The sequence below is a fragment of the Ipomoea nil genome, unplaced genomic scaffold (genome assembly GCF_001879475.1).
Source record: "Ipomoea nil cultivar Tokyo-kokei standard unplaced genomic scaffold, Asagao_1.1 scaffold1043, whole genome shotgun sequence".
Taxonomy (NCBI): domain Eukaryota; kingdom Viridiplantae; phylum Streptophyta; class Magnoliopsida; order Solanales; family Convolvulaceae; genus Ipomoea; species Ipomoea nil.
In genome coordinates, this window is record NW_017617471.1 from 9,658,212 (window position 1) to 9,671,644 (window position 13,433).

General features: G+C 35.4%; 1 protein-coding gene across 1 annotated transcript in view; it reads right to left on the bottom strand.

Moving 5' to 3' along the window:
• The window catches only part of LOC109181374, a 289,298-nt gene that overhangs the window by 254,705 nt on the left and 21,160 nt on the right, over positions 1–13,433 (bottom strand). The window contains exons 5-6 of the mRNA XM_019331122.1: positions 11,446–11,912; positions 2,966–3,427 (exon numbers count right to left, since the gene is read on the bottom strand). Coding sequence (XP_019186667.1) covers positions 2,966–3,427; positions 11,446–11,912 — 929 coding nt within the window. The remainder of the gene's footprint in view (positions 1–2,965; positions 3,428–11,445; positions 11,913–13,433) is intronic.

Sequence of the window (13,433 nt, forward strand, 5' to 3'; positions counted from 1 at the left end):
CCCGACCTATTCCATGAACCAAACACGTCGTAAAGGTATGTTTAAACTAGGCTCAAGTGTATGAAAATTGGGGGTGTTACATTGTGGAAGTAACATTCCCCAATAGATGGTTATAGATTCTAGACTTTGATATTAATTTATTAGAATCCTTTTGTTTATTCTACTACGTAAGTTTATATTTAATCTAGGCTCTAGGGTTGAAAATCGAGGGTGTTACAGAAAACTCTGATACCCTGTTGAATTTGAAAGATTTAAAACCTGGCCAGTAGAGAATAATAACCACTCGCTAGTTAGTCAAAAGCAGAGATGAAGAATCAATGAATAAGAAAATCTATATAAGACTGGAAGATTACAATATATTACTATAATTCTATGTTTCACACATATATATATATATATATATATATATATATATATATATATATATATATATATATATATATATGTATGTCTTCTCAAGTGAATGAGTTTGGCAACTCAATATTCCATTCAAAATTCATCTTCTAATGAAGATATTCTACAAGAGTTGCTCATGCCTAATGAAGGTCATGGGGTTGAAAGGAACGAAAAGGAAGGTGAAGACCTTGAAGGACAAGATGATGAAGTGTTTGATAAGTGCATTGAGATGGAGACCTTGAGTGGAGAAGATAAGGTGGGGATGTAAGGGAATGATAATAAGGAACAGCTTGAAGATGATTCAATTGAAGAAGTGCTCAAGAAAGATGAAGTTGATGAAATGTGTGGCATTGATAAGAAATGCCATTCTTTGGATGACACTCCTTTATATGAGAATTTTAGAACAATTTGGGAACTGAGAAGTGTCAAAGTTCTTGAAAGTAGAGGCCTCCATTGGCTCATTTTATGTCCAAGGATTCTTCCTTCATATTGGTGCATAAAGAAGTCCAAGGTTCTCCTTACTTGTTCAAGAAGAGGAAAATCTAAAGAAGAATGAGAATAGAGACTTTGTGATTGATCAATCTCATCTCTATTACCAAGAAGAACTGTGTTTAGGAAGATCATTGATTGATTTATGGATCAAAAATGTATTTGAGGAAGGGGTATTCTTAAAGTTTGATTTAGATGAGCATCATTTCTTAAACTTTAATTTATTGATGGTGAGGTTGTGGAAAAATGAATTTATTGATGGTCACCACTTGAAGTGCTATTTGGAAGAGAAGGTGGATAGAAAGAAAGAAATTTTTTTCCTTTGATAGTGAGCGCAATCAACTGTCCTTATAAAAACTTTTACAACTATTGGAGCATCTTAATACGCGCGTTCTGCCGGAGGCATAATAACATAGAGAACATGAGGAAAGTATTTGATGTTACAAAGAAAATTGGGAGTCTATCTTCTTAAAATACAAGTATACAACCAATAAGATCATCAAATTCTATACAACAATTATTTCTAACAGTACTGCTAGACAATTGCTAGTATTAATTTCTTTTATTTGAATAAACTCATGCACATGTATTTTAATACAAAATCTAAAATGTTAATTATTAAAATATTACATACCAAAAAAAATTAAATATTAAAACTTTACTCTTAATTATTAATATAAATTGAAAATACTTTTACATATCAATTTATTATTATTATTATTTGGGTACAAATCAAACTTTGTTTTTATACAAATAATATTTTCTATCTCTCCCATTTTATAATACTCTTTAATTAGTTTCTTTCTTTTGAAATACTGCTGACTCTATTACAATGTAGTATCTGTTTTCCACGACCTCTCATATAGGAGTCCAACCTTTGGTGCCATTAGACCACAAGGTCGATCTTGGCACATTTTTAATTGCTTAGATGGTAAAGAATGACCTTATTTATGACTTAGGTGTGTAGAGTTCAAATTTCATTAAGGGTGTGTTTGGAAATCCGGAAAATGATTTCTGGAAATCATTTTCCAGGTTTCCAATGTTGGAAAGAAGGAAAATTTAAAGTCAACTGAAAATGAGGTATTGGTCAATGGAAAATGAGCCTATTTTTATGGAAAACAACTTCCCCTTAAAAAAAGGGAAAGTCATTTTCCGGATATTGACTTCTTCATTTTTTCACGTCAAAAATATCCGACTTTCTTCATCTTCATTGGCATCTTCATCCTCTAGCTTTTAGGCTCACTGGTTTCCGGCAGGTTTCCGCCGGAAACCAAAGATTTTTTTTTAAAAAAAAAAACATCTGGTTTCCGCCCAGATCTTGGTTTCCGGCGCGGAAACCATATGGTTTCCTGTGCGGAAGTCATGGTTTCCGGCGGAAACCAGATCTTGGTTTCCGCCGGAAACCATGACTTCTGCACAGGAAACCATCTGGTTTCCAGCGTGGAAACCATATGGTTTCTTGCGCGGAAACCATATGGTTTCTTGCGCGGAAACCATGACATGGTTTCCGGCGGAAACCAAATCTTGGTTTCCGCCGGAAACCAATGAATATATTTTTATTATTTTTTATTTTTTAAATAAATAATGTTATTTGATTTTAAAAATAAATATTATTATTTAAAATATTATTGTAAATTTTATATATTTTAAATAAAATAATTAATTATATAAAATGTTTAATTATACAATTCTACATCATTTCCAGAAAATGAGTCAAACACCAAAAGGCAGTTTTCCATTTTGCAGCCAAACACAGGAAAAGAAAATGACTCATTTTTCAGAAGTTATTTTTCAGAAGTCATTTTCCTGTTTTCCAAACGGGCCCTAAGAGCATCCTATTTTATTTTATTTTAGACATATTAAAATAATATGTTGGTGGTATAATTAATTATTAATTATTTTTAAATATAGTTCAAGATCTTTTTTTAATAAACAAGGTTGATTTAAAAATTAAATGTTTAAAAGCATAATCTGCGCAACATAAACATAAATTCAAATATTGATGTAAGGGAATAACTGAATATGATGATTGAAACAAATAATTTGAAATATTATAATTTGGGAATAGTTTTTGTGGTACCTTGGGAACTGGCATGTCTCTAAGTTTGTTGTAGTCCTCCGAGAGGTGTAGAAGGTCTATAGTGTGGTCTTTGCTAATCCTTTTCACTTTTTCCTTAATGGACTGGATCTCACTCGCATAGGCATTGGGCTTTCCACAATGTGCAATCTTATCCAAAGATTTTGCCAAGACATTATTTCTATACTTCTTCTCCTGTGCAAAGTAGTTGGTAACTGCATTCAAGGTTTCAATCACTAGTATTCCGAATTTGTTTACTATTACTTTCAAAACACGGTGTTCATTGGCCTTTGGGTTCTTGCAAGCTTTCACCAAATCCTCCGTAAACATTTTGATCAGGGAGGTCATGTCCTTTATCTCAGACACTATGTCACAAACCCCATTGACATTTTCTTCTACTTTTTGGTGTAGCATGTTTACCTTCTGCTCTATACCCTCTATTGCTCTGTCATACACTGTCGATTTCTGTATTTACAAGGAAATAGAAAGTTCAAGTATATTACAAATAATATTTAATAAATTTTTATGGTACTAAGTAAATTGTATAATTACATGTGCATTATTATATGCAGTTAATATATTATGTGCATATATTTAACATATAATGTGTTTATAGTTAATATATATTGTGTGTCTTCAATTTATTTATGAATTGTTAATTGTAGGCAAATAATATGTTATTTTACTTGTAGATCATAATTTGAATGTTATTTTAGACCAGAGTTCACAATGCAAATTGAACCTGGTTGATTTGATAATTTGGCATCTACTGCACAACATCACCTCAAAATAAACTAACCCACCACTGGCAAATTATGCCGTGCTATGGTGCACACGGTTGCAAAACGGTGTCGTTTCGATTAAAAACGACATCGTCCGACTTTTTAAAAAATAAATTATTTTTTATTTATGTTAACGGCGTTATGCTGTGCATAATTTGAACTATATATCCAGAATTAATGAACTATATATCCAGAATTAATGAATTATATATCCACACCGGTTACTGGTACTCTGTTTTGGCTTATGACAGTTCGTTGTGTCTGTGTATTCAGAATTAATGAACTATATATTCAGAATTAATGAACTGTAAATTCAGAATTAGTGAACTATATATCCAGAATTAGTGAACTATATATCCAGAATTAATGAACTATATATCCAAAATTAGTGAACTATATATTCACACTGGTTACTGGTACTCTGTTTTGGCTTATGACAGTTCGCTGCGTCTGTGTACTCATAATGAATGAACTATATATTCAGAATTAATGAACTATAAATTCAGAATTAGTGAACTATATATCCATAAAATGCATAATACCTGAAGAAGAAGTAGACCTCAGTTAACAATGGTGAAAAAAATAAAATTGATTGGTGGAGTTAAACGGTGCCACTAACGACACCATTACTCCACCATAGTGAAATGGCGTCATTCGCAACCGTGTGCACCATGCATAGTGCACACGGTTGCACATCATCAGTGGCGGAGCCACAATGGGGGCAGTGGGGTCAGCTACCCCCACTCACATCTTCCTATTAATATATATTCATATGTAAAGATCATTATGTAATTTAGCAGCTCAGTTGGTTAAGCTTTGGCTATGATGTATATGAAATGGCATGGTTTCAAAATCTCACCTACAAACCATTTTGGTATATTTTAGCTTCTTCTGTTTATTTTAGGTCTACCCACCCTTTTTGTGAATCATTTAGCTAATGTAGTCAACAATATTTTGCTATAAATATTTTTATAACATTTCAAAGTGTTTTAAAATTTCACCATACCAAAGTACACTTTTGGCTTCATTCATAACTATCATAAACATTTTATTATAATTTATTAATGTATTTAAACCGTATTATAGGTGTTTGATATTTATGCCCCCACTCATGTAATTTTCTGGATCCGCCACTGCACATCATAACGATTGCCCACCACTATGGCCAAATTACTTACCTCAAACATCTTCGCGAGTCCACATATCCCAATTTAATTTTAATAGGTTGTAACTTACTCCTATCTACTAACGCTTTCATAAGAAACAAGATTTTTCTCCACTTGGAAACAACTAGGTCCACTAAAACACAAACTTTAGCCGAGTTGTCAAGTCTCCAACAGTTTCAAGTCATCACATTCATATTCTTAGATGGGCTTGTGAAATAACACCCGCCAACGCAAAGTTTTTAGAAACCAAAACTTCTACTCCATTAAATCCTCCCTCTAGAGTCCTGTTTGCTAACATAGCTTATTAGTTAATTTTAACTTATTTGACAACTATTAGTTGTTTAACTTGATTAAACAAGTAATATGAGTTTTTAGTTAATCAGTTTTTTGTAACAATTTATTATTCCAAAATACTAAAATTCAAAAAATTACTCAAAACAACTTTTTCGATAAGCTTTTTGAGAAAAATAAATTATACACTTAAATATCATTTTGAATGTAATAAGCTATCAGCTAACATCTAATTTACTAAACATCTCTCTACAATCAGCTAATGCTATTAGCTAGTCAAACGTACCACTAACAATTATTTGCTAAACACCCCTAGATCTCAAACAATCACATAACCCACCTTGAGTTATGAAAAATAAATTAAATTTCTATCCCCCATTGTTTCCATTAACTGATTTTTCCCACTCTAAAGTCTAAACTCGCTCCACTTACCATACTCGTCCCCTGATTTGTCGCCAATTTCTCTCTCCATTGACACGATTTGTCACCTACTACCCATTGGCCACTGCTCCCTAACGCCCGGCTACACAGGGAGGCCGCTTGCCCTCAACTTGGAACCATACAGCCACGGAAAGTACTATACTCTCATTCTCTACTCTCAATTTTTACTCTCACACTTAAAATTTTGATGTTGACACTATTACAAGGGTCCACATGAAAAAAATAACCTATCAGCATCTGCCATATCAGGAAGTAAATATGAGTGAGTACAAGTTTTAAAATACATGCAGTAGAACTCTATTGCCACACACTCTATATATGTTGCTCCCGGCCTCCTCAAACAACATAACATTGAACACAACGTTCCCACCAAGCACTTAACACGTGCAGGAAGCAAACATTTGGAAACTTGTAACCTCATGAAATCCATCCAACACCTTACTACAATGACAACTTGGGCAGGAAATATTGAGAATATTTCTAGTGTAAGATTTAGAATAAATCATACACATAATAATGCAATTTTGAAGAATGATTTTTCTATTGGCAAAATGATATTACAATAGGAGTTACAATAGAACTCTCTATTTCTCTCTAAAAGAAATTTGCTATACTAAGTTATCCAAAGAGATACAAGGTGTGAGATTGGAATGGGATGATCACAATGGCAAATGAACTCCCTATTTATAGTAGAAGATTATGGGTTATTTTGTAGATAGCCTAAAATTTAGGGGTCAAACTATAAATTTCATTGTCAACAATTGTGGCTAACAATTTTGTCAAATTTGCAACTTTGCTGACACCCCACAATTGTTGACTTTGGGGATGCTAACTACTTTGCCGACAATCTCCCACTCGAAGATTAGATTGTAACAATCATATCTTCACAATGTTCCTTTTTGCCAATTCCATGCTGCTTGCATACTTGTTAGGCCAATTGAGGATCTACACCATACGAACGTACTTATCGTTGGTAATCGGCTTTGTCAACATATCTGCCAGGTTATCTTTAGTATGTATTTTTTGTATATCCACACTTCCTTTTTCCACCATTTCACGAACAAAGTGATATTGAACTCGTATGTGTTTCGTCTTGGAGTGAAATGCTGGATTCTTTGTTAAGTACAAAGCGCCCTGACTGTCACAAAATAGAGTCATTTTCTTACTTTGTGCCCGAGCTCCTCCAATAGCATTTGCAACCATATAGCCTCTTTACTAGCTTGAGTAGCAGGTATGTATTCTACTTCTGTCGTTGAAGTTGCCACAACTGACTGCAATTTCGAGACCCAGCTTACTGCTCCGCCAACAAGAGTAAACACATAACCCATGGTGGATTTACTACAATCAAGCTTACTTGCATAATCTGAATCAACATAGCCTTTAATAATGAAGTCTGATCCTCCATAACACAATGCAATATCTGAGGTACCCTTTGTATATCTAAGGATCTTCTTAATAGAACTCCAATGTTCTCTACCAGGATTTACCATGTAACGACTGACCGCTCCCACTGCTTGTGCAATGTTTGGTTTAGTGCAAATCATAGCAAACATTAAACTGCCCATTGTTGATGCATACGATACTCGAGACATCTCTATCCTCTCTGATTCGTTGCTAGGACTCATACTTGAGGATAACTTGAAATTAATAGAAAGAGGGGTAGAAATTGGCTTACAATCTTGCATGTTGAAACGCCGCAAGATTTTCTTCAAGTAATTCTGCTGAGAGGGCCAAATCTTCCTATTATTTATGTCTCGCTGAATTTGCATCCCTGGAATCTTGTTTGCTAGTTCTAAGTCCTTCTTTTCAAATTCTCTAGCCAATTGAGCCTTCATCTCTGTGATACGGTCATTGTTGGGACCTACTACCAACATGTCGCCAACATACAACAGCAAAATGATAAACTGATTATCATCAAATCTCTTGCAATATACAGAAGGATCTGAATTAAATCTTTTGTATCCAAGGCTCAAAATGAATGAATCAAATCTCTTATACCAAAATCTTTGGGCCTGTTTGAGATCGTATAGAGATTTGTTCAACCTGCAAACCAAGTTCTCTTTTCCTTCTTCTTCAAAATCTACTAGTTGGAGCATGTAAATCTCTTCTTCAAGTTCTCCATGTAGAAATGCAGTTTTCACATCCAACTGCTCAAGATACAAGTCAGACACAACACACATCGTTAAGACTGCTCTGATTGTGGTAAGTCATACAACGGGAGAAAATATCTAGTTGAAATCAACTCCTTCTTTCTGAGAAAATTCTTTCACAACTAATCGAGCACGATACCGTTCCACTTGATTATTGTTATCTCGCCTGATATTATAAACCCATTTATTTGCAATAGTCTTCCTTCTTTGTGGTAACGAGACAAGTTCACATGTTTTATTTTTATGGAGAGCTTCAATTTCTTCTTGCATTGATCTGGACCTTTCTTAGCCCCATGGTAAGTTAATGGTTCACCATCTTATGTTAGTAGACAGTATGCAACATTTCATTCCATAGAATAATTTGAGTGCCAAGCTACTTGTCTCCTCTCCCAAGTTGATCGTCAAACTTCGCAAGTGGAAGACTCAGCTTGATCTTGTTCATCATGCTTTACTGTTACTTCAGAGGAAACAAGAATTTCTTTTTCCTTCCTTCCTTCAGTTTGTACTGTAGTTGTCTCTGGTTTATCTTTCCCAGTGTTTTCACTTCTTTGTACCTTGTCTTCTACAAATACAACATCACTGCTAATGATAACCTTATGGGCAGCGGGATCCCACAGGCGATACCCCTTCACTCCATCAGCATACCCCAAGAAAACACATTTTCTTGATTTTGAATCAAGTTTTGATATTTCTTGAGTGTTGTATATCACATATGCCGGACTCCCAAATGAATGCAAGTGAGAATAACTGGATGGCTTACCAGTTCACATTTCCATTGGCGTTTTCAGATCAATTGCGGTTGATGGTGACCGATTGAGCACATAACAAGCGGTTTGAGTACTTCAACCCAAAATAAATTTGCCAAATTTGCAGTCCTCAACATTGCCCTTGTTCTTTCCAATAAGGTTCTATTCATCCGTTCTGCCACTCCATTTTGTTGGGGAGTATATGCCACCGTGAACTGTCATTTGATACCTTCTTGTAGACAGAATTTATCAAACTATTCACTAGTATATTCTCCTCCATTATCCGACCTCAAACACTTTATCCTTTTCTTGGATTCAAGTTCCACATGCGTTTTGAAGATTTTGAAAACTTCAAATACATCCGGCTCCCGTTTGATTGGATACACCCAACATCTCCTGGAGTAATCGTCTATGAAGGATACAAAATACTTTGCACCTCCTAGGGATATAACTGGTTCTTGCCAAACATCGGAGTGGATAAGCTCCAAGATAGCTTTGCTTCTTACTTTGGAGCTCTCGAACTTCAATCTATGTTGCTTATTTGTAACACAATGTTCACAAAAAAAGTAATGAAACCTTTTCTAGTCCTGGAAGAACATGTTGATCAGCAAGAATTTTTAGACCTTATTCCGACATGTGGCCAAGTTTTTGATGCCACATCATCGTTGATTCCTCTATAAGATTTTCTGATGCAACCGCTACTTCTCCTTGTAGTTGTGTTTCTCCTTTAAGCATGTATAGATTCGTCGCTATCTTTTCAGCTTTCATCACAACAAGCGCGCCCTTGGTTACTTTGATGATCCCATCTTGGATGTGATTCTTACATTCACGGCTATCTAAATGTCCTAGAGGCAATAGATTTTTTTTCTTCAGGCCTTTCACGTGTCGTACCTCTTAGATAGTGCAAACCGTACCATCAAGCATTTTTAGTTTGATAGTACCAATGCCAGCAATCTCTAAGGCATGATCATCTCCCATGAAGACTGATCCTCCAGAGACAGGTTCATATTCATGAAACCATTCTCTTCGTGAAGTCATATGCCATGTTACTCCGAAGTCCATGAGCCAAACATCATCTAGACTTCTCCTACCTTCAAAAATTGTTGCTGCTTCACTAAATAAAACTTCGCATTCATTCGATGTACTCACAACACAACCCTGAGTATTTGATGTCTCAGGATTTTTGCCTTTGGTCGCATCCTTCTTGAGTTGCCAACACTCAGTCTTGTAGTGCCCCTTTTTGCCATAGTGGAAACACTTGACATTCTTCTTACTCCTCGATTTTGATCTACCTCGGTTGTGACTCCCACTGGAGCCAGGCTCCGTTGATCTTCCTCTTGTCACTGTCAACGCTTGGGTCTGTTGTGAGATTCCAACTTTATCTTCTTTGTTTTTTGCGTCAACTTTCTTCTTCAAGAACCGCAGCTGCAATATCATCGAAGACAAGTACCTCCTTGTTGTTGACTAGATTGATAATGAGTTGATCGTATGAATCCGGTAGACTTTGGAGTAAAATTTCAGCACGTTCATTCACTTCTATTTTATAACTCAACGTCAAGAGTTGTGAAAATAGAGTGTTGAGAGTGTTGATGTGCTCAGTTACTAAGGATGTCTCCATCATCCTGAGAGTGTATAGCTTCCTCTTCAAGAAGATCTTTTTGTGTAGTGATTTGGGCCCATACAAATTTACGAGAGTATCCCATATCTTTTTTGCCGTACCTTTTTTTTCACAGTTGACAAAATTTCATCAGGAAGTGCTAAGTGAAGATTAGCAATAGGGTTGCTATCCATTTCTGTCCACTTGGCATTGTCAGTAAAGTCGGCTGGTCTTTCTTCAATTGCTGCTACGCAGTTATCTTTCCTGAGAACTGCTTTTATTCTCATTTTCCACAATGAGAAATTGCTCCCATTGAACTTTTCAATACCATACTTTGCCGCTATTGTAAGTGGTGTTCTTGATTCAAATCCTGAACAATATATCCAAATAGTATCGTATAATAGAACACTACCGGTCTCGTGAACAGTACACCAGGAAAATACTTCTACTGGAGAAGAGAGGTGAGTTACAAACGGACGGACGGCTTAAATATCAAGTCTTAACCAGAGCTTTTCCTAGACATGTACAATCACTTTACCAGAATGAGTTCTAACATAAACGATATAATAAAGATATATCTATGAACCAACCTGGGGCTCTGATACCAGTTGTTAGGATCGACACGTGTTCACAACACCTAACTACAATGACAACTTGGGCGAGAAATATTGAGAATATTTCTAGTGTAAGATTTAGAATAAATCATACACACAATAATACAATTTTGAAGAAGGATTTTTCTATTGGCAAAATGATATTACAATAGGAGTTAGAATATAACTCTCTATTTCTCTCTAAGAGGAATTTGCTATGCTAAGCTATCCAAAGAGATACAAGATGAGATTGGAATGGGATGATCACAATACAAATGAACTCCTTATTTATAATAGAAGATTATAGGCTATTTTGTAAATAGCCTAAAATCTAAAGGCCAAACTATAAATTTCTTTGTCAACAATTGTGGCTAACAATTTTGTCAAATTTGCAACTTTGCTGACACCACAATTGTTGACTTTAGGGATGCTAACTACATTGCTGACATCCACCTCGTCATATGGCCTAAAGCTGAAGTCGCCGCCATCATACCCAAAAAAGGGATACCAAATATAGGGCAAAACTTGTCACAAACAACAAGGAAAATACGCCTTGTCACAAAGAACAAGGAGGAGGCTTTGTATATTTAAATAAACATTTTCCTTAGCTTTTAATATAAATTATTAATAGCGCAGCCGAATGAATATAATCATGTTTAGTAATTGCTAAAACAAAATTGAAATATGTTAATAATTTGAGGATAGTTTTTGCGGTACCTGGAAAATTAGCGGAGCATTGTTTTCATAGTTGCAGAGGGTTTCAAGTTCCTTTTTGTGTTCACGGTCAATCATGTTCACCTTTGTCCTAACAGACTGGATCTCACTCTCACAGGATTTCACCTCTCTTCTATAGCGTGGTACCAAAAAATTTTTGATGAAGGTTTTGTCTTCATGGTCCAAATTCTTTCGCCAACAGTTCTCAACCGCATCCTGGGCTTCATTCACAATAGTTTGAAAGTTCTTCACAATCAAAATATTGACAGATTCAGTTGGGTTCTTGTAAGCTTCCTCGAGCCTAGCATTAAACGTTTTGATGTCGAAGGTCATTTTTTTTATTAACCACTCTAGGCTACTATTCTCAAGAAAGCCGCAGAATTCTGTTGTTCCAACCAGATTATTTACCGCCTCGCTTACTGCTTGCTCTATCAGTGTGTCCCTGGCTGCCGTAATTGGTCCCTCCCTCTAAAGAATTAAGAAATGCATTATGGTTTTAAAATATAACTTACAACTTCTTTTCATTTAAATATTATTATTTTTATTATTGATACACAAAAAATTGATTACTTTTTTTAACACACTAAAGAGTAAAGATTATGTAATAAAAGGATTAATTGTTTTTTACAACAGATTCTGTAATAAAATGTTTTCTTTTAAACAGAAACCGTACTATAGTATATCACAAGGGTATTTTAAAAGTTTAAAAATTTATCTTCACTTTCGACCCATTAGCCTTGATTGCATAGATTTTTACAAAGAATTAATTTTAATCTTTTATGGCGTATTAAAAGCTCCTGCTAAAATAATAAATGGAGAAGAAAAACAATTACCTTTTGAGAGGTTATGATGATGAGCTTGAATCCACCGTTTGTTATGTTTTGTACTTTTTTTACGGACTGAATCGCACTTACACTAACGTGAAATAATTCCATCACCTTAAGCGTATGTACCTTAGCAAACGCTTCTGGAATTCTTTCTATGACGTTGCAATTTCTGAGGATTAGACTTTGTAATGCTGGGAAGCTATTCTCTGTGGCCTTCCAAGTAACTAGATTCGTCCTTCCAATGCGCAAATATTGAAGCCTTATGAAAACAACATTATTGCTTAGTTCCCAATTCTCCCCCTTGAATGCATAGTCATCCAACTTCAGCACCTCAAGCTCCTCCAACTTCCCCAATACTTCCATGTCTTTCCACTCAAACAATGTGCCGGAGAAGCTCAACTTTTTTAGCCAACGTGCAAACTTGTCTAGTATTGGGACCGTTAAGACTTTGTCATACTGGCCATACAGTTTCAAGTTTACGAGGCACTTCAGCAATTGAAGATTGTCGAACAAGCAAATATTCCCCTTTTCCTCAAAAAGTTGTGATATATTTCCACGAACACCCAATTTTTGGAGATTGGGGGTCTTGCTAAAGATCTCTTTTGTGCAGCTTGCTGGTGATATTGTAGAAAGTGTGTGGATGTCTTTTCCTCCGGAGTTAGTTTTGCTATTTGTTTTTGGAGGAAAGGGTAATTGCGAAGAAGTGTTGGTGCGTACATGCCTTAACTTTTCCATGTTCCATATGCCTCCTTCAATTTGTAGTGTTCTTGCTGTGGTTTTGATCACTAAAGTCTCCAATTCACGAAGACTTCTGAACGATTTTGGGAGGACGTTGAGATTGCCTGAGATAGCAAGATACTTGAGTAGATACAAGCTATAAAGCTCATTCGCCAAGTCCTTATCCAGCGAGTCATTGAACTTAATGTATTCAATATTCAACACCCTAAGAAGTGGAAACGTGTTTGCGATGGCCGCTAATTGATCTTGTTTAAAAGTTGTCTCACTCTTTTGTGGGGAAGACAGCAACAAAGAATGTATATGTTTACCAAATGGGGATAAACTCCTTTGGTTGCAGCAATTGAGGAACAAGCGAGATGATTTATTTTCTTCATCAAATATGTGTGCAGTAAAGGAGTGAAAACACACACGACGAGTGGAAGAAAT